General features: G+C 37.0%; 1 protein-coding gene across 1 annotated transcript in view; it reads left to right on the top strand.

Annotated features, from left to right (window-relative positions):
- Positions 1-23,766, top strand: part of AGMO (alkylglycerol monooxygenase) — a 1,982,086-nt gene that overhangs the window by 1,341,561 nt on the left and 616,759 nt on the right. Inside the window, exon 12 of the mRNA XM_044069484.1 lies at positions 510-615. Within this exon, the coding sequence (XP_043925419.1) occupies positions 510-615 (106 nt within the window). The remainder of the gene's footprint in view (positions 1-509; positions 616-23,766) is intronic.

The following is a 23,766-nucleotide window of genomic DNA, read 5'->3' on the forward strand; positions in this document are numbered from 1 at the left end:
CCTCTGCAAAAAATCATTTGGAGCTCTCTTTGTTAATACAGATTTATGACTGAGTGCAAGCTGATCATCTTTGCTCTTACAAACACCAAGCTGGTCCATGCCTTTTTTGAATAATTGATAAATGAGAATGTTCTGACTGCAGTTTCTAAGACCAAAGAAAGATTAAGTTGAAAATACTCCTGTAACTATATTAAAAATTGCTATGTCCACATTTAAGTTTAGTAGATATAGTTATTGAGATAATGTTTTCCAAGAAAAAAGTTGGTACAATATTTTCTACAGACTGAAATTTCTGTTTTCCTACAGTATCTGAAAACGATGTTGTAATTGCACAAGCATTCATTTGTATCATCATAGAACCATACATAGTTTAAGTTACATATTACTGCTGCAAAACCTAGGACACAGTACAGGGTCTGTTAGATCTCTGTTGCCAAATACAGTCACATAGACTGCAATGTCACTTAATCTTTAGAGCTATATTATTAACATTTCTTTCCCCTTTGCAGAGCCAGTGCACCCTTCCTGGAGGCTATTCGGTGCTCAATATTCTTGATTTTACATAATTTAGATTTGCTGAAGCCTTTCACTGATCCTGTGGGATATGCAGTACAGGTAGGATTGCTCATTTTACCATTAACTGAAGCAGTAACACCATACTTCATGTTATTTAGTTCTTTCTATAAGAGTTGCTGTGTTTCTTTCAACCAGAATGGGTCCCTCTCTCTTCTTCCATTTACTTTTCCCCTGCTACTCTATTTTCACTAATCAGAACTGACCTGGCATTGCTGCTCAGAGATATCATGTGTTTTATACTAGGTTAAGAAAGGTGAAAATTACAGTGGAAAACTAAAGATATCTGAAGGCATGATGGGTAGATGTAGTCACCTCTAAAGACATGCACTGGAAAAATAATAAAATGTCATTAGAACAATGAGTTTCAGGTCTTTTCTTAAATGTTTGTCTCAAGGCATTTGTAGATATTGCATCTTTTGTATTTTATCATAAATTGTGATTAAAAGTTATGTGACTGATTTAACTCCAGGTATCTTCAGGTCTCCTTCATTAGTAAAATAATTGTGTCCCCCATTTCCTGTACTCCTACCACCAAAAATGACACTTAACCAGTCATAATTGTCAGCTTGCCACATACTCATATAATTTTATTTCCAGCAAAGATACTTGTGCTTTTAAACATTGTTAATCATTATGAGGTTGAAAACTGCATGGCACTATGGATTGTTCCTGTTATTATATACATTGTTAGTCAACTGTTTCTTTTTCATTGTAGATGCAAAAACCAAATGGCTGCAGGTACACTGAGGTGCCCAAAACATACAACAACAGCAAAAGTAAATTAAGGCAACAAAGTTACACACTGGAAATCAGTCACTGTACTTTATTGCAGAAGACAAATGGTAAGCGCTTTCACAACTTAATGTTGCTTCATCAGACCACATCACTACAACTGATGCTTGGTTAAATACTAGGACAATTAGTATGACATCACAATTTAAAGATATATTACTCCACTAACATAAGAACATATATCAATATCCATAAGAAAAATGCATAAAATATATAGAAAGGTGTGTATTTACACACAATAATATTTAAAAACAATAATATTTAAAAAAATATTAATATTTAAAAAAAGGGGGGGTTATCCCTGATGGTTATTAAATATATATATATATATATATATATATATATATATATATATATATATATATACATATACACACACATATAACAATAATAGTACAATGAAAATATATATATAAAAAACTCATTTTTTAGTGTTTAAGGCGCCTGGCCTTAAGGTAAGGAACTAATGAGGTGCAGCCATTCAAACCAGGATATCTATCTGCTTGTAATTTAGTGATCCATTGTTGTTCTAATTCTTCATTGTGGTTTTCTACGTTACCACCTCTGTTTGTCCTTACTATTTGTTGTAAGATTAAAAATTTAAAACAATGGCTACTGTCTGTATTCAGGACATGATTAGCTAGAGCAATTGATTGCTTCTGGTTCCGTATGTCCCTTATATGTTCTAACATTCTTTCTTTAAAGCTCCTATTTGTTTTGCCTACATAATAGGCATGGCATGCTTGGCAAAAACAAAAATAAACAACATCGACACTTTTACAATCATAGTAATTCTTCGTATAAAGTTTAAAACATTTCACAGGATGAATGTACTCATTTTTAGTGTAGACATGCTGACAAGCAGCACAATTCCTGCACGGAAGGTGCCCTGTCTGTTTGAAAGATTTTTCTGAAAGACTGATGTTCTCTATTACAGAGCTGCTGCTTTAAAGACACATTATTTCTAAAACTGAAGTTTGGGGTGTCACCAACTGTGGAAACCAGACCTGGTATTTCATGTAATAGGTGCCAATTCTTTTTAATAATTTCCGTATACTTATTGATGTCACTTGCAAATCTAAAAACTATTCTAAACTTATTTCTATCGATACTTGTATCATAAGGTATACTTGTATCAGCACTATAAGAGCTCATGTATGGTTTACATCTTGTAGATCTCAATTTCCATGCATCTGCTATCACTCTAGTGATTTCTGTAATAGAGAACATCAGTCTTTCAGAAAAAATCTTTCAAACAGACAGGGCACCTTCCCGTGCAGGAATTGTGCTGCTTGTCAGCATGTCTACACTAAAAATGAGTACATTCATCCTGTGAAATGTTTTAAACTTTATACGAAGAATTACTATGATTGTAAAAGTGTTGATGTTGTTTATTTTTGTTTTTGCCAAGCATGCCATGCCTATTATGTAGGCAAAACAAATAGGAGCTTTAAAGAAAGAATGTTAGAACATATAAGGGACATACAGAACCAGAAGCAATCAAATGCTCTAACTAATCATGTCCTGAATACAGACAGTAGCCATTGTTTTAAATGTTTAATCTTACAACAAATAGTAAGGACAAACAGAGGTGGTGACGTAGAAAACCACACTGAAGAATTAGAACAACAATGGATCACTAAATTACAAGCAGATAGATATCCTGGTTTGAATGGCTGCACCTCATTAGTTCCTTACCTTAAGGCCAGGCGCCTTAAACACTAAAATATGAGTTTTTTTATATATATATATTTTTCATTGTACTATTATGGTTATATGTGTGTGTATATGTGTATATATATATATATATATATATATATATATATATGTATGTGTATATATATATATATATATATATATATATATGTATGTGTATATATATATATATATATATATATATATATATTTTTTTTTTAATAACCATCAGGGATAACCCCCCCTTTTTATAAATATTAATATTTTTTTAAATATTATTGTTTTTAAATATTATTGTGTGTAAATACACACCTTTCTATATATTTTATGCATTTTTCTTATGGATACTGATATATGTTCTTATGTTAGTGGAGTAATATATCTTTAAATTGTGATGTCATACTAATTGTCCTAGTATTTAACCAAGCATCAGTTGTAGTGATGTGGTCTGATGAAGCAACATTAAGTTGTGAAAGCGCTTACCGTTTGTCTTCTGCAATAAAGTACAGTGACTGATTTCCAGTGTGTAACTTTGGTGCCTTAATTTACTTTTGCTCTTTTTCATTGTACCCCACTGCTGTTTTCTGCTGCTTAAGGTGTTACCGAAGTACCCAAAAATGTGACCTTCTGTGGTGCAACCCCTTTCTAAGCTAGATGACCAGCTGTATTTGCTGTCACTTGAAATACTACTTAGAATTCATCTTGTGCTTCAACAACTGAGTAATTATATCATAATTTTGCAGTGATTCTTTGTGGTGAGATACTGTAATGCAGCACAATGTGATGTGATTTATTTTATTTGTGAACACACCTTATTCTGATGTTGCAGGTCTGTAGTGAAATCTGAGTTCAAAACATATTTAACAATGAGATGTTTTATTGAAAATGTCCAAAATCATAGGGTAAGAAGATGTAATAAACGTAAAGCCAGGAAAGAAAGAGACAGCTGTGTAGGGGACAGAATTGTGAGGCTGAGCTGACTCACCTGCCCAGGGCTCAAAAGTTAGGGTATGCACTCTGAAATGTATGCTTCATGTGTAATCCAGCTGTAAGGGGACATAAAACTGTGAGGCTGAGCCTAGTCACCTGTCTAGAGCTAGAGGGCTGAGGCATGTGTGCTGAAACGTATGCTTCACTTGTAATCCAGCGTTGAGGTGACAGAATTGTAAGAGCCCACTCACCTGTCCAGGGCTGGAGGGATGAGGCATGTGCCTGATACTTATGCTTCACTTGTAATCCAACTGTGAGGAGGTAGAATTTTGAGGCTAAGCTTACTCACTTGTCCAGGGCTGGAAGGTTGAGGCATATGCCCTGAAGTGTGTGCTTCACTTGTGAGGGGGTCAGAATTGTGAGGCTGAATCTACTCACCTGTCCAGGGCTAGTGAGTTGGGGCATGTGCCCTGGGAGGCATACTTCACTTGTAATCCAGCTGGGGAAGGAGAGAATTGTAAGAGCCTAGTCACCTGTCCAGGGCTAGTAGGTTGGGCATGTACCCTGGGAGGCATGCTTCACTTGTAATCCAGCTGGGGAGGGAGAGAATTGTAAGAGCCTTCTCACCTGTCCAGGGCTAGTGGGTTGGGGCATGTGCCCTGGGAGGCATGCTTCACTTGTAATGCAGCTGGGGAGGGAGAGAATTGTAAGAGCCTACTCACCTGTCCAGGGCTAGTAGGTTTAGGCATGTGCCCTGGGAGGCATACTTCACTTGCATTCCAGAAAGGAGATGTGCAGTGATATAGATGCATTCTCCTATGAGGGGGTAGGGCTTTTTAGCCCTCAGAATTCCCAGTTGTATGCCCACCCCCTGTACTGCTTCAGCCATGTTCAGAAGAATGCTATGCTTAAAGTGAAAAAATCGTTCTGGTGGCCTGCTAGTCAATAAAGTGGAGTAAGAACATTTGTGAAAGGTAACATTCCACTTGGACTGGAGGCAGGTATAACATTATTAAATTAAAATCTTGTACATCAACAACAAACATTTTTGTCTATGGTGAGAGTATGCATGTAGATATTGTTTTGATAAAATACATCCAGCAGCAGAGCGTGTAGTATACGGTTATGCTAAAAGGGAACCAGTAGGATTTCAAATGTGTGCACATTTATCCCATTTTAGAGATACAGATTTAAGTGTTATTCAAAAAATGTTTGCACCTTCTATCTAAATGTATTTATTTATTTTATTTTAGTTAAGCAGATAGTTATGCCTGTCAGTCAGACCCTTTCCAGGCATGACTTGGGCTCAGCAAGAGCAGCAAAAAAATAGACATGCAGGCAATGCAAGCAATGTAAACACCCAACATCAAATAGTGTTCCTCAGACTGAATTAAAACCTCTCACTTCATTCATTAAATACTAAAAGATATCATCACATGACATTCCCAATTAATGTCTTAACCCTTTCTTTCTCAAATAGGCTACAAAATCTTCTCTGTTGTTTAGCCCAGGGGGGTAGCAGGCATTCAACTTAACCTGCTATGTATACTCCAACCATCCCAACTCCTTCTCAGCATTCAACTTGATCTCATAGTCAGCAATATTTCCCAAAACCAAAAATTTAAAATTGATTTTACAACCCCCCCCCCATTTTATAATGTTTACCTAAAGCATTAGCTTCATTGCCAGTTTCTACAGCTCTTTTATGTTCATACATTCTTTTGAACAGCTCCCTATTAGTACGGCCAACATAGAATGCATTGCAAGACTGGCATACAATTAGATAAACAACAAACTTTGATTTGCATGTGTAAACCTTGTTGACATATATTTTTACATCATTAATAACAATTTCACTGACTCCTTCATAAATTAAATCACAAAAATTGCATGCCAAACATTTTTCCATCCTGCCTCTTGTACTAAAAGACCTGGGATTCAAACTGCTTTGGAAAAAGTTTTTAAAACTCTTTCCCTTTTTGTATAGAAAGCATGGACCATTACTGACTGCTTCTAGTACTTCTTCACTGCTCTTCAAAATTTTCCAATTTGTTCTGAAAATCTGTTTGATGGCTTCCGAGTCTACACTATTCGATATTTGCATAGCAGTTCCAAAGTCATTGTTGATATTTTTCTTAGAAAAAACTTTTAAATTTTCTTTAGTTCTTTTGACTTCACTAAGTTTACTTCTCACTAATTCATTTGAATAGCCTCTAGCTACAAACTTGTTACATATAGCTTTGCTCTCTTTAATAAAATCAGCATCATCTAAAGTAAGTTGATGTGCCCTCATCAGTTGACCCTTAACAACATTTTCTTTCATATATCTGGGATGCATGCTTGAAAAGTGTAAATATGCATTGTTTTTCACATTCTTTTTGTTAATTTTAGTAGCTAACTTGCCATTTTCTTTATACACTACTACATCCAAATATGAAATACTTTTGTCATTCAAAACTGAAGTAAATTTCAAATACGTACAAACCCTGTTTATATACAGCAAGAAAGATTCAAGGGACTCCAACCCCCCTCTCCAAACAATAAATAAATCATCTATAAAGCGTTTGTAACAAAGTATATTAAGTTGAATGCCTGCTATCCCCCTGCGCTAAACAACAGAGAAGATTTTGTAGCCTATTTGAGAAAGAAAGGGTTAAGACATTAATTCGGAATGTCATGTGATGATATCTTTTAGTATTTAATGAATGAAGTGAGAGGTTTTAATTCAGTCTGAACAAGTCTTGTGTATGAAAAGATGAAAACGCTTACTGGATTTTTACTGAATTTCTGCATTAAAGCACAGTTTGGTTTATCACCGAGTTTATTATTTTTATTTTTATCAGTTATTTGGTTTAATACGTTTTAAAGTGGTAAAATAGTGTTCCTGTCAGATATTAGTTGCATTGAGAACATGAAAAGTAGAAGATGAGAAGCAACAAATCATCAATGATAAGAAATGAAGTATATAATAATAATAAGAAGAAGAAAGAAGAAAGAGAAAAAACAGCAGTCAATAAGTGTAAGAGTGTAGTTTGTTAAACGACATGAGCTTAATTGAGAGAAAACAATTACATAGCACTACTGGGTACAGAGAAATATATCTTAAGTTTCATAACTGTTATGGAACAAGAGAGTTTTAACAAACTGTTATTAAAATCTACCTATTCATCCCCCCTTGGACCAAAGCAGTGAAGTGAATTATTTGCGCTTTTATCTAAGACGTGTGTTTTGATTTACTGCATTGCCTCGTTTAGTACTTTATATGTTGGAATCAATTATTTTAGTCTCTGCATGCAGTAGAGAATTTCATTCAATAAGGACAGACTAGTTAATGAACTGATACAGGTCTTAGATAAACCAGTATGGGTGGGTTGGTGTGTGTGGGTGTGCGCGCGCGCGCGCGTGTGTGTGTGTGTGTGTCTGTGTGTGTGTGTGTGTGTGTGTGTGTGTGTGTGTGTGTGTGTGTGTGTGTGTGTGTGTGTGTGTGTGTGTGTGTGTGTGTGTGTGTGTGTGTGTGTGTGTTTCGCATTAAGAGAGACTTACTGTTATGTGCTAAATTTGGGTGAGGACATTTTCTGCAAGCAATAAGGTATATAGCTATATTAGACTGGTATTACTTGGAAAATGCTCCCAGTTTGATTGTCAAATTTACGTATCTTATTGAAATAGACAGGAAAATATGCAGCAAAAATTTTTTTTATTAAAATTGTCATTTTTCAAAATACAAAATCATGCTTTTTTTTAAAAAATCTTGGAATTTCTAGTGTCGTGCAACTTCTGAAGTATTTTATTTTCCTGGATCAAACTTGTGAGGTTCATACCGCTCAACTGTTGGGTTGTAGGAGTAACGCTATAATGTTGGCCCTCATATTTTGCTTTGTTCCTTCTAGACTTACTGACTTTCTTCATGAGACCAGATAATATTATGTAGTTAAAGCAAACATATACAAAGATTCATTATCACCAACAATATGGAGTGTACTACCTGAAAACCTGCTATTCCGGAAAAAAAAAAAAAAAAAAAAAAGAAAGAAAAGAAGATAGTGCTTCTCTTTTGTTACTTTCACTATGATTTTCAAAGAGTAATCCTATGACTTTTAATACTGCGGTGGTGGTGCTGCGGTAGCGTTGTCGCCTCACAGTAAGACGTTGCCCTGTTCGATTCTCAGTTAGAGCGTCTTCTGTGTGGCGACATGTGTGAATGGGCGTTCCTTCGTTGAAGGTTGTGCGTCAGGCCCGGCAAGTCGGCATGTAAAAATCTACTGCCAATCATTAGCGGACTGGAGTTCCGCTGTGGCGACCCCTAACCAGGAAAAGCCGAAAGACTCAACAACAAAAAAATCCTATGACTTTTAATGCTGAGTAGAGAGGTATGACAAGAATTAATTCCATGTAACGCAATCTTTTAACTTATGGATCAATAATCATTGGTGTTGGTGACCTGTGAAGGAATTTTTCATTTAATGAGTGACAAAAGAACTCTTTGTGTTTATGTATATGGAGTGTGTGTGTTAGGACAAACACCATTTTTGTAGGGAACTTCAAGTATTCTTCCATCATATGGGAGACTTGTGCATCCCCTAACATGTATGCCCACTATTGCCAAGAGATTTCTGGACTTTATAAATACAAACTATATGGACCAGTTAGTCCCCCCCAACTAGGGGAGACAAAATCCTGGATTTGATCCTCACTAGGGTTGCCACCTTTTCAGATGCCCAAAGTGGGACATTTTTGGTACAAACATCAGCTTTTGCAGGGCAAAACATACCCATGGCCAGTACAAAGGGCAGAACTTCACTTTTTTGCCTAAATAAAAGTTTACTCTTGCAGTATTTTAGTTGCTTATTCTGTTTCTTGTAACATACAGGTGTTTCAGATACAGAATAAGTGTTTTATGCAACTATTAGATAAAATATAGGAAATATGTTTGTCCTAAAATCTCAGGACATTTGCCCTTTTTCGATTTCTTTGCAGGACACAACTGCTCAAACAGGGACTGTCCCTCGCAAAGTGGGACAGGAGGTAGCCCTAATCCTCACCGATATGAAACAGCTCTGTTTCCCACCAGTTGCAACTTCCTCCCTAGTCAAATCAAACCATAAATCAGTCCCAGTCACCATAAGACTGAAGCGGGAAGCATCATCAAGTACCTCAGTTTTCAGAGATTAAGAGGAGGCTAAGCTGCTAAAACTAAGTGATGACCTGGATAAATTCTACACTCCTCACCAACCTGGTGACCCCATTATATATGCAGAATGCTTCATTGCCAAATTCTGTGCACATATGTGTAGCTGCCTAGTTTCATCTGTCCCCTTCATGAAGAAAACACAATTCTAAATTTAAAAATAAACCACTATGGTAGAAAGCAAACAAACGCTAACTTAACAAGAAATCAAAAAAAAAAACTCATTTCAAGCAGTAATAAATCTAACTTTCAAAATGTCAAAAATGTGCTTGCTATACTTAAAAGGAACTCTGGGCCCTGATCATGTCATTCAGGCCAGTAACTGCACAGGCAGGGACCAAAGGTGGAGGTGTCTCAATCTATATTTATTTATTTACATTTATTTACCAGGTAAATGTCGACCGGCCAAAGATGGCCCATTTTCAGTGGAGACCAAGGGAGAAAAGCTCCTGTACATATACATAATTATACAAGAAAAAAGAATATAGAATCTCCAGTACATACACTTAGTTATGCAAGCAGCAAGAAACAATATAGAATGTTTACATATTATGCTATTATTACAACTATTGATCAAAGCATAGTAAAAAATGGTTACAAAAAAGCATTGTGATTATTGATTACATACAATAAGTTTTTTTTTGAAGGGTCAGATGATAAAGTGGTATCCCTGAAAGGGGATATGAGAGCGTGATTGAGAAGCAGAAGTGAAGGATAGAAGTAGAAAGAGATTAGTCTGGTGGAGAACAGGGGCATATCCAGTGAGTCAAAAAGTATTGTTTTAGGGCTTGCTTAAAATTATGAGTGTTACTGATGGCTAGTAAATGTTGAGGTAGAGAGTTCCAGTAGTTACTATACCAACACCAAACTCACCTCACGACATGTGGAACAGGATAATGCACTTGAGCTTCTGCCTATCCAGAGTTCCATATGGCAAAGTCTCATATTGCCAAAACTATTAACCACAAAATACAAACAGCGAAAAAAAACACAAAACACCACAGAGTCCACTGAGCCCTCCAAAAACATTAATACTCCTGCCAACCAGGTTTTAAGTGCTTTTGTCCTGCTTAGTCAGGACTTCCTCAGAAAACATAAACCAACATTTTTTTGGCATTTAAATGCAAATCCGTTTTGGTCATGAGATCTTCAGGATTATGCCACTAATCAGGTTTTGACGGAAGAAAGAGCATTCATATTCAAAGTCGCTCTCCTTCCCACATTTTTGCTTAAATATAACAAAATATTAACAAAAATGTATGTATACTTATAAAGTAAATATAAATATATTATTGTAAATATCCTTATCAAATTATTTGCAAGTTTAAGCTCTATCCATATATTAAAATGTATTTTTCAGTTACTGTTATGTAAAATATATAAATGTAAAAATATAAAAATATAAAATATTAAAACCTCTTCTTCCAACCAAATTCCTCACCTCTCCAAAGCTTTCAATTTGAGCACACTTGTTATAGAGCAGTATTCATTTAACCCAGGTCAGCTACCCATGTTCAAAAATAATTGCCATTGTAATTCCATCCTTTCCAATCTAAGACTCCAGGGACCCCCTTTAGGATCCTGACTAACCCTTTCCATCATTGTGAATTTAAATGTATGTTCTGGCTAACTCTGTATATGTTTGTACAAAGCATTCATCATTTTTCCTTTCCTAATATCGTATAGGTGCTCATATATCCTATCTTTTAAGGAGTGTTTAATTTTCCCAATGTAAAATGAAGGGCAGTTTTAGCATATAGCCATGTACACCACCCCGTTACTACAACAATCAAATGTACACCTCATGTCTATTCTTCTCCCTCTAATCTGCACCTGTTGTGACACTTGATTATATTTACGATATCCATACCGCCCACATTTATTCAACCCATTGTTAATGTGGAAAAGGTGTCTAGGTTTCTCCAACAACTGTTTCATAGTCGCCCCTTTTCAATATACTATACTTGGGCCTTCCGCCAAAATGTTCCTACACATCTCTTCCTTCCTAATAATCAGCAAATTTTCTCTAGCACTCTCCTTTTATAACTACTTTCATTGGAGAAAGTGGTGATGACTGCATAATTATATTTACTGTTGTCCTGATCACGTCCTTGTTTATTTATCGTCTCCCTCTCATGAGTTTCTACAAGGGGTAAGCTTGGTTTAAAATAACCCATGTCTCTCTTTTTTGCCACTTCATTCGTTAATTCTCTTATTAAAACCAGTGGGTAGCCCCTTCTCTCAAACATACTCCTTAGTTCATATTCCTCCAAAAAATGCTCTTCTTTAGTGATCATCCTGGCAGCTCTTACCATATCATATCCTTGTAAATTATAGGTCAGCCTCTATGAACCAAAAAACCCATAACTCATACTTGGACTTACTAGAAGCCCTCACCATTCATCCCAGTACCATATGCATGGGTGCCATCAACTATTCCACTATAAACTGGGATACTTGCACGACCCCAGACTTACACCTCCAGAAATTCTTGGACTTAGTAAACACAAACACCTTGGGGTGCAAATTTACTCTACATGGTGCTCTCAAACATTGGAGAATATTGTAATCCCCCTAGTGTAGTGTACTGTCTGTTAAGGTCATACCACAAAGCTGTCTCCATAATAAAAATTAATTCTGTGACCCTGACTAACCCTGTAACAAACATCTTGTAACAGATAGTCCATACAGCCACTAACGGTGCAAATTTACTCTACATAGTACTCTCAAACATTGGAGAATATTGTAATCCCCCTAGTGTAGTGTACTGTCTGTTAAGGTCATACCACAAAGCTGTCTCCATAATAAAAATTAATTCTGTGACCCTGACTAACCCTGTAACATTTAGTAACTATTTTAGGCAAGCTTTCTACTACTAAATGATAGTCTTTCACAATTTCAAGCCCCTCCAAACCTTGAGAACATAGCTGCTTTATGCAGAATTGATCAGAGAAACACTGTACAATCATGTTAATAAATGCATATAGACAGCAGTGCCTATCAAAAATAAGGCAACTACTTATTCAAAATCCAAACCACCCTGATAGAATCCAAACATAAACAGGCTGTGCAGCAAAAGAAAAACATCATAGCCAAGATTAGTGCTACTTCCAGCAAGATAAAAACACTCTGATTGATCTAAACAAACAAATAACTGGGCAAATTAAGGCTACTAAAGCCAAATTTGAGGTAGAGATAGCCTTCAGGGCAAAGGGGAACGACAAGGCTTTCTTTAGCTATGTCTAAAACATCATAGGCAAGACACAGCAATATGAAGTGAATGGAGTCTCCTAAACAGAGCTAGAAGATATAGGACATCTACTAACAAATTTAGCTTCAGTTTTAAACCCTACTGACCACCCCCCCGGGAAATATCAGCACCCCCCCCCCCCAGTTATCACTAGGGAGAAGTCCTAGATGCACTCCCTAAGTCAAAAAGCACTGCATCTGGCCCTGATAATATCCCAGTATGCCTCCTATGTAGCCTGAAACATGACATTTTGGGACCACTGGAGTCACCGTTTAACTACAACCTCCAAACAGGCTTTGTGCCATGCAAATGAAGAACTGCAATGGTCATCCCTATGTACAAGGGTGGGCCATCAACAGACTCTACGAACTGCTGACCTATCTGTCTCACTACTTTAATATGCAAAGCCACGAAAAAAAATTATCAGTTAAATTATTAGGAAGGACATAGAAAGACTTCAAACACTGGATCTAACTTATTTTGGTTTTGTCAAGGGCAGGTCATGCCTACTCAACCTGGTGGATATCTTTGAGAAGGTCACCAAGGCAATGAATCAGTGTAAAATGGTACATACTGCCTACCCTGGCCTGGCTAAGGCATCCAAAACATTACCTTACTCAGGTATTGTCAACAAACTTGTGAATATAGGCATAAGCCCCTATGTTACATGCTAGATAGCCAGTTGGCTCTCAGATGGGACCCAAGAAGTAAGGAAAGGGGATACCACCTCCATAAACAGGCCAGTAACTAGCAGAGTTCCTCAGGGCTTTGTGCTGCATCTGGTCCATTTTGCTGCTTTTTGGCATCTACCTCTTGGAAGTTAAGGAGAATGTCAAGGGCCTGTGGATGACCAGGTTAGCAGATGACTGCAAACTAAGAGCATATTCTATTACCTAGCCTACTGTCCAGCTTGAAATAGGATCTGTCTAACCTTCTGCAGAGGCTATTCAGTATCAGAGTCCAAACAGGTTTTATGCCGGATGAATGGAATACAGCAACAGTCACCCTCCTGCACAAAGGTGGAGTGCCAGCTGACCCAGGTAATTACAGACACACATATATCTGACCAGCTTCATCAATAAAGCTAAGGAGAGGATCATTATGCTAGTAATAAATAATGAAGTAGGTAACCCTCAAATTCTTTATCCAAGCCAGTTTGGTTTTGTCAAGGGCAGATTCTGTCTGTGTAATCTGGTTGACGGCTTCAAAAGAGATACTAAAGCAATAGCTGTGGAAAATTCAGAACACACTGCATATCTAGACCTTGCAAAGGCATGTGGCACTTTCCTACACACAGGTATTGTTGATAAACTCACCCAGCTCAATATTAATTTCTACATAACTCACTGGATGGCATATTGGATGAAAAATTGATCCCAGGGAATTTGGATAGGCATCTCTACCTCCTCCAAAAGACCTGTGTGTAGCTGTGTACCCCAGGATTAAGTCTTTGGACCACTCTTCTTTGTGATTTACCTGTCAGAAGTCAAGGCTAAAGTTAAGGGTTTATGGCTGAAAAGACTGCAATGGCTGTAAACTTGATGCCATCTTAAACTCTGAAAAAGACACCAAAGAGGGCCTTGCTTGAACAAATAGTTGTGTCATAAGGATGGACTAAAACTAAATGCCAGAAAATGTGTAATAATCTACTTTGGCAGGTATGGCGTACCCTGTAACTATCGCATTAACAAAACACACCTTAAAAGTAATCCAGTAGTTAGGGTCTTGGGAACTTATGCAAACAACAAATTCTCTACTTCTTGGAAGTCTAGGAGAATGTCAAGGGCTTGTGGATGAACAAGTCAGCAGATGACTGTAAACTAGGAGCAGTCATACTTTTCCTCCAAAGACAGTAACATTCAACAAGAAGGACTAATACAGATAAATGACTGGTGCCAAAGTCATGGCTTAAAACTCATTGCCAAGAAACACATAGTAGTACCCTTTGTCAGTCAGATACCCTGGAAAATTACCTCATTGATAACACATCCCAAAAAGTAGAACCAGTAGTCAGGGATTTGGGTATTTGTTTATATAGAAACCTGACTTTTGACCAACATGGCTCTCACATATTAAGGCAATCATTCTGTGTTCCTCAGCTTATAAGGAAGGGCATGGCATAAAGTTCCAAGGAAGTCACTGTTCAGGCCATCGACTGAGTACAAGTCAATACCCCTTTGATATGTATCTGACCTGACACATGCAACAACTGGAATGTCCACAGAGGTTCCTCACATAAAGAATACAGGTCATAAACAGCATGTCCTATGCAGATTGCCTGGCATACACGGTATACTTGGATCCCCCTCTGATGGACCTTTTCCATTATCCAGAAAATGAATACCATCAGAATTACTCAATCTAGGGATTTAACACATTGGAGGGACTGGTGTTGTCTCAGAGAATCCCCCTTCTCTGGAACAGGCATTACATTCATGCAATGTAGAGCTCTTCCCTAATCCTATTCAACAGGAACTTGGACCAGTGGATGGAAAATTGGGAATACATCCTGGGTCTAGCACCTATGTCTCTAATGGGCAGAGGCAGATTGTAAATCTCACAATAGTGTACATATACCCCTTTATAATAACTTCTAAGGCACATAAGCTTGCAGAAAACAATTGAGATGCTCGGCTAGTCTTATAAAGACCCCAGTGGTCATTAGCCTAGTATACATCTATCAACCTATGATCAAATAGCCCCTCCCCCACATTTCTAGATCATATTCCAGGATGTATGCCCCCCCCCAAATCTCCCAAGAAAAATATTTAAAGCATTTTCCAAGGCCAAGAATACTGCTTTTTGGGTGCCAGATAATGTAATGTATTGCCTAGCCTACTGGCAAGTTTGAAATAGGATCTGTCTAACCTCCTGGAGAGGCTATTCAGTATCAGAGTCCAAACAGGTTTTACACCACATGAATGGACTACAGCAACAGTCACCCCCCTGCACAAAGATGGAGAATCAGCAGACCCAGGTAATTACAGACACAGACAGGTCTGACTAGCCTTATCAATAAAGCTAAGGAGAGGATCATTATGCTATTAATAAATAAGGATGTAGGTGACCCTCAAACTCTTTATCCAAGCCAGTTTGGTTTTTGTCAAGGGCAGATTCTGTCTGCTTAACCTGGCTGACTTTTTTAAAAGAGATACTACAGCTATAGCCGAGGGAAATTCAGACTATACTACATGTCACATAGGCATGTGGCACATTCCTACACAGGTCACCCTCCCAGCTAAATAGTAATCCCTACATAACTCATTGGATAGCAAATTGGCTGAAAAATTGATCCCAGGGAATTTGGGTAGGCATCTTTACCTTCTCCAAAAGACCTGTTGGTAGTGGTGTACCCAGGATTCAGTCATTGGACCTCTCCTCTTTGAGATTTACCTCTCAGCTAAAGTTAAGGGTTTACGGCTGAAAAGATTGATAATGACTGTAAACTTGGTGCCATCATAAACTCTCAAGAAGACACCAAAGAGGGCCTTTCCCAAACAAATGGCTTGTGTCATAAGCATAGACTAAAACTAAATGCCAAAAAATGTGTAATAGTCTCCTTTGGCAGGTAAGACATACCCTGTAACTATCCCATTAACAAAACATGCCTTAAAAGTAAGCCGGAAGTCAGGGACTTGGGAACCTATGCAGACAACAAATTGTCCTTGTGATCACCATATTTCCACTACTGTAAGAAATCCTTTTTTATTGCACAGCTTATTAGTAAGGTTATGAAGCCTAGGTCCGGGGATGTGATCATTTCTCTGCATTTGGCACTTACTAGGCAGATCATCGAGTATAATTCCTCTTTCAGTGTGTCCCTGTCCAAACACTTAGCACAACTTGAATGACCATAACACTTTCTAACCTAGAAATCAAGGGCCTAAATCATAAAAACTACACTCACCGTTTCAAATCCTTTCCCCTCTTCTCAGTATTATACAGGCTAGTGAGGGAGTGATCTCTGCCTTGTGTACAGGGCCTCAACAGACCTTATCCTGTCAGATCTACTGCACATCCTCAAATCCAGTGGTAGCATAAACACCTACTTGAGAACTTAATCTCTTCTACAACATAAGTAGAAGATGTTTGTGGGATAGTTGTGTATCACAGAGAATACTACATCTGTGAAATTGTCTTCGTCTTCACATAAAGAAGAGTACATCCCCTACTCTGTTCAAATGTAATCTGGACTGGGAAACTGCACATTCATCCCTGGTTTAGCATCCTTGTCCCTTACAGATGGAAGTAACATCTAAATGTTCTAACTCCTCTGGGTTATTTTTACTTAAATTACAAGGGCTAAACATTTCATGGGAGTGCAGAGTTAAGCTTATAAAGATCCTTACAAATCAGTAGCTTAGTAAGTACTTATAAGCCTATGTGCATATCTGTCATTGTTTTCAACCTATTAATTAAATTGTTTTGCTAAAAATGCTTTTTTAGGATACCACATAGAGGAACCCTAAACAGTAAGCATGTAACCATAAAATCCTCTGTAAGCATTAACATCAAACATCACAATTTCAAAGCTGACAATCCTTTTACAAAGGATGTTACTTACTATATGCCGTGGGTGTTTTTCACTACACCTTGCAGTAGATAAACTTAATAACATTTTCTCCATGACTTTTTTTTATTTCTTAAATTTTACATTAGATTTTCAGATGGTGGAATCATAACTTGTGCCCCCTTTTAGTGATTTTTCTAGTTTGTTTCATTTCATCTCTGGTTATTTTCCTAACACAGAACATGTTTGGAGCTCTTTGAAAATACAGGGTTAATCAGTCAAAGAGTTACTTCTCATTCTGAGCAGGGAGTCACTTGGTTTAGCAGGCTAGCATTTCAGTAAATATACCAAACATAAATGACCATATGGCAACATATTGTGTAATTTAAGGATATGCAGCTGGGTACATGTAGGAATCTCAGCAGAGGCATTTATGGCTGTATACATCTGTGTTCTTTCATATAAGCTTATAAAGCTATACATTTAATGTCACTTTTGGGACATTAGATTTGAAGGCTTTCAGATAATAGGGAATATACAGTTTTACAGAGTACAGATACATATGTCTATATTTCATAACTTTTACAGGACTAAGATTTGTTTCATGTTATATTAAAAACCTACCCTTCGGCTTCCGCCTTGGACCAAGCTAGTGAAGTAAAATGGACATGTTTTTATCTTATAGGTGCATTAGTAGTAATTGATGATTGAAGCTGATATATATATATATATATATATATATATATATATATATATATATATATATATGGATTCACTTCATAACACTGAAAGCTCAAAACACTGAAACTCAGAACACTGAAACCAAAACACTGAAACTGAAAACACTGAAAATACATATCATACATATACTGGGTTTAAACAACATAAATCATAGCACTTTCCACCAAGTGTAAGCAGGGGGGCAAACCCCCCTGCACAACCCATGTGGGGTGCTGCGCCCCCCACACCCCCCCTGCTACTTATATATATCAACTCCAAGATTGCACTTCACTACACTAAGTGCAATCTTGGAGTTGATATATTTAAGTAGCAGGGGGTGTGGGGGGTACAGCCCCCCACATGGGGGGTGCAGGGGGGCTTACACTTGGTGGAAAGTGCTATGATTTATGTTGTTTAAACTCAGTATATGTATGATATGTGTTTTCAGTGTTATGAGTTCCAGTGTTTTGCGTTTTCAGTGTTTTGAAGTTTCAGTGTTTTGGTCTTCTATATTATGAAGTTTTCAGTGTTATGAAGTGAATCCGTATGTATATATATATATATATATATATATATATATATATATATATATATATATATGTGTGTGTGTGTGTGTGTGTGTGTGCGTGCGTGTGTGCGCATATGTGTTAGGGAAAGGATCAAAGTCACCAGAACACTACACTGAATAAATGTAAGACAATACAGGGGCTGAGGTAGAAGTAAAATGTTATGTTTACCTGTACTACACCTCAAACTAAACAGTGAGACAGAGAGAATGGAAAAGGGAAGGAGAGCTGTAGTGTCAAAACAAATTAGAGTGAGAGGGAAATGTTAAGGGTTGGAAATAGTTGACTGTGAACATGTGTATGCGCTATCCTATATATGAATCTAGGTATACATTCCATCTTTCTTAAATATACCTTTTTCCACCTAATATCAACCATATGAAGATCATATTTTAGAAATTCAAAAACAGGAATAAAACCATCTAATAAAGCCTGTAATTCCTTTGAAGGGAAAGTGATAGGCATCTGTAGTCTCTTCACAATTAACTGAAACAGTACATATGGAATGCAAAGTTTCAGAGCAGTTTTATCCTTAAACACAAACTTCACAATTATGCTAAATCAATGAACTACTAAAAAAAAAAAAAAAAAAAAAAATGTTGGCAACTGGTGAGTCTGATGACCCAAAGTAGTTATGCAGTCACTCAGCTCTGTGTAAAATAATGCATGGCAATAATTCTTGCTTATTTGCTATTATAGTAAGTGTAATTCTAATTTATTGCAAATACAATGGACAAATACAGGGACTTAATATTTCCAAGCTATATATTACAGAAAGCTGAAGGTTTAAGAACACATTTAAGGTGAGGGGTCAAACTTATAGGTCCAGAATTACAATTCCCTAGTCCTATAGTACAAACTTCCATTTAAACATACTCAAATGTTTCTTTTTGCCAGTATTTTACATTTGAATTACTGAATCACGTTTGTTAGAATGTTCACTTTATTACAGGGCAAAACACCAAAATGCAGAATATATATTTTATAGCATGAAAGGCTAAACAAAGCTCACCTCTCAAGTGCATGAATAAAACAGAGAAGAAGGAGAGAGAAAGACATTTTAACCTATTAGGAAGGCTAAAGGGATTTAAACTAGAGATTGTTTCTAGTTAGGAATTTTGAGCCCTTTCAAGTTGTTCAAAGTGTTTAGATAGGTACATTCCAAATGAAGCACTGTATTCAAACATGGGTTTAATAAGGAAGGGGTACAGAGGCACAAGGACATCTTTTGACCTAGATGAGATGCCACAGCATATAAACTATGAGACACATAAGGCCTTCCTAAGCAAAAGTGAAAAATGGTGGTCAAATGTGAGCTAATTGTTCATGTAGGAATTCAGGTTTCTCATAACAGAGTCTGCTTGTTTTGACGTGGGTACCAACAATGTGATATGAGGGTGGGGGTACATTAGTTAAGACAGTCATGCTGCACCTCGACATTTACATCTGAGACTGTGACTAATATACCATAAGATGGTATGATCCAGGCCATGATGACACATATGGGTAGGCTAAAAGGAATTGTCGCTGTGCTTAATTTGTTTACCCACAGAGTTTGGAAGTCCAGTTTTACTCCTGGGAAGTAAATACCAAATATGAATGAGATATCTACAGTGACATCACCGCAACAAGAGGAAATACCTCCTGCATTTACACTGTGTGTTCTGTCATTAAGACGTTTGCTATGTAGCACACATTGTTGAAATTAATACTGAGACTGGTGAGTTTGCCTGTGATACTGATACGGGAAATTATATCAAAGGCCAGGGCAAGGTAAAGGTAGGCAATGCTTCTTTTCCTTGTCAGACAAACTAAGTAGGTCAAATAGATATGACCTGGTTTTAAAAACATACAAAATATTAAAACAAAGAGTTTGGAGACCACCTATATCTTTGTTAATTACTTCAGCATTAATACAAATCATGGCTATACAGATAATACTAATAGGTGTGTACATATGGAGGTCAGTCATGAGACCAGGTTTGTGGAGCAGTACCAGAGTGACAGTTCTCAAAGCTTCATATACAGAGCATGTGGAGGGAATAAGGTTAATGCGATTTGGAAGGGGTTGATAACTGCAAGCAGATATCCTGGAATATTGCTGGAGCCCGTGATGAAACTGCTTTTTTTTTTTTTTTTTTTTTTTTTATTTATTTATTTATTTATTTATTTGAGAGTACTAGTGTGACTTGACCTAAAGTAACTGTAGGGAGGATGATAAGGGAAAAACAGGGTGGACAGCCGAGACATTTTCTAAGGAGTCATTTTTCTACTGCAAGTGTTATGAGACATGGCAGTTTTAAGGTATACCATACCCAAGCTTCTAACTGTGCCTAGTCACCCTACACATACTAGTGACATACCGTGCATATAAAGCAGTCATAATCATGCAGCATAGCTAATTTAGCTTTGCAAAATCAGTAGTAACATGAATTTATCAAAACAAACAATCACTCAAAATGCAATACTGGTGTGATAGCTTTTTTGTTATGTTTGTGGTTATTTTGATTTTTGAAAAATGACCATTACTTCCCCAATGCAAGCAATTTTGAACATAGCCCTTTTAGAAAACAGCTCACTTCAACTATGAGCAATCATAATTTATGTCACTAAATGACAATCTAGTTTTCAACAATAACAGGACTGCCAGAAGCAGAAACCAGGGTTATGCCTCCAGACTGACTACAACCTATTTCAGTGCAGTGACTATTAAAATATATAGCTTTGCCTCAGTGAGAGTAGTACTTCTCTGTTGTTAGCAGTATTACATTCAACCATTATACGGCAGAACGTATCCCCAATAAATAGACATGATATTGTGTAAATAACATCTATCATATGGTAGTCTTAAACATACAAATAATCTTTGTAACTATTTCATATGATATCCTTAAAGACAATCCCAGTAAATAAATATAAAGTTTAGTTGTATTAATATTTCACTTTAAGCATAGAGGAAAATCACCAACTATAAAGCCTTTTCTTAAGAAAGGACAGTTTTATTTTTAAAATAAACACATGATGAAACTTGTTACTGTGATCTAGCTGACCAGTTACCTTTGGTGACTTCAAAGCGGGGGGTGGGGGGTTATAGAAACCAACCAAATTTTGGGATTCTGTTATAACAGTTTATTGACTATTACCTGTAATCAAAGAACAGATAGGGCAGTCACTTTCATCCACAGACTGCCTCAGTACTCACTCATTATAGCCACTTCATGGACTATATATACCTCAGATATCTGACTGCAGCAAACAAGGCCAGTCTTAGTTGAAATTGCACCCTAGAGAAAAGATACCATTGTACAATGGTCCATCCTTTTTGAGTTTTCTTTTTGGGTTCTTCTTGATTACTTGGTTCAGTCCTAGCACCTTGTCTCACTTGCTTGGTTCTGAAAGCGGTTCCATCCTGCACCTCCCCAGAATGTTTCCTCCCCCATCCTGGTTCAAAAACAGCCAGTTTGATTACTTTTTTCTTGCTTTTTCACAGCTTGTCTTCCTTTTCATCTTTTTCCTCCATCATTATAACAGACCCTAACCAGCCAAGACTCCAGTGGAATAAGTGTGGAGGAAATAACTGAATTAAGTCAGAGGCCTTGGGGGGTCTGTAGGCCCCCAGAAGTCATATGGATGTAGATGCTCTGAAGTGCATCTTAAGAACTTTTTTATTACCTTTTCCTCCAATAATGGCCTGAACAAAAATCATAAGCAAGGAAAGGAATTCATTCTTATTTTTTATTCAAAGGAAAAATAAGTTGTGTTGAAATATAAGTGTTCAGAGATAATAAAATAATAGTTCCCAATAAACTGAGATAACAAGTGCTTGCAAAGATATGCAAATCCTATCTGACAATATACTTTTCCAAATATGACTGTTACCTTCTCTGTACCACAGTGATTTTAGACTGGAATGAAAGTAAAATCACAAATGGCCACAGGCATACGTTATACACCTGAGGGTATGCACGAGTAAAGCAGAACACCTTCACACAGACAAGGAGTACATGCAGACTCCACACAGTAGGAATCACAACCGCAACTAAACAACAGAGCCAGCTGCTGTGAGATAGCAATGCTACTCACTGCACCACTTTGCCAGTGATTAGCTGGTATAACACACAACCTGCCCAGACTGCCACAGTGCAACCAACAGCCCCATACACAGCAGTTAAAGCCACATGTGTTGGCTTTGCACACCTTAAATATCAGACTGTAGTAAAGTAAATGATTGCTCAAAATAATTTAACACACACACACACAAAACCATCCATTATAGCCACTTGTCTGACTCAGATTATAAATCTCATATGTTTGATTGTGATTAAACTAGTGAATAAATACATAAAGAACTTCCAAAGAGGAATGTGCCTTCTCAGCTGTCTGCTGCCATAATACAGTGTGCAACCCACTGCTTTCCCCAACTTACTTCAGAAACTTTTAGCTCAAGAATCGAGGAGAAAGGTAAAAAATAATGGGGGACAAAATATCAAACTCAAAGACAGATATTGCCCTTAACTTAGACGGTTGCCAGAACAGCCCACTTTGCATTAATATGCTTTTCATGAAGGCAATTAAGTTTTAAAGCTGTGCGTCTGCCATTATTTACTGACTGCAGTCCTTTCTGCTTGCAAAAATTCCAGAAATGTTATGAGGAAAAGACCAATATACAAGTCAAAATCCAAGACATTCTGTGAAATCAGGAATCATTGGGAGTATCTGTGTCCCCACCACATAAATATATTACACATAAACACACACACACACACACACACACACACACACACACACACACACACACACACACACACACACGCACGCACACACACTCTCTTAAATAAAATACAAATCCTTACCTTTCTACACGGCATGCATAGTGCTAATAAAAATAAACACAGATGGATGAAAAAACATTCTTCATAATGATGCAAACTTGAGAGGTAAGCTGAGTGGTACTTATTGAGGAAATATAAAAATGTATTCATTTTTATGAAATACATGTACCAAACAAGTAGTCTTAAGATCAGACAAAACATTTTCTTTCAAACCTGTTGTGTTTTGCCCCGTCAGCAGTTGCAAATTAGGTTTTATGAACAAATCTTCCTGTATTTATTACCCTGATATTTACTTCCCACTCCTTACTTCTTGAGAGTGATAAATATCCAAAAGTTGATCTGCTGATGCTTAATGACTGATTTTGTCTTTTGTCTATATTACTTTTAGCAATCACAGGAGCACTGTGGATGTGTATTCAGCACCATTATATCTGGAACTGTAGCAATAATCTGAATTTATCTTGTTAAAGAGATGGGTCTCATGACACAGATTCAAGGAAGTACTGCAGCAAGAAAGTTAGAAAAGTCTGATTTTCCAGATGTTAAAAAAAAGTAAAAATATAAACATTAAACAACTAAATTAAAACATCTAAAACTCCATGAACTGAGAGTCAAAAATAATGTAAAAGCATGCTACCAAGGCATCACCTTAGAATAAAATGTTGTTTTCATTTTGCATGATCTTTGTTTGACAGCTCATAAAAGTA

This window comes from Protopterus annectens, chromosome 4.part0, assembly GCF_019279795.1.
Source record: "Protopterus annectens isolate FY-2018-M chromosome 4.part0, PAN1.0, whole genome shotgun sequence".
NCBI lineage: Eukaryota > Metazoa > Chordata > Ceratodontiformes > Protopteridae > Protopterus > Protopterus annectens.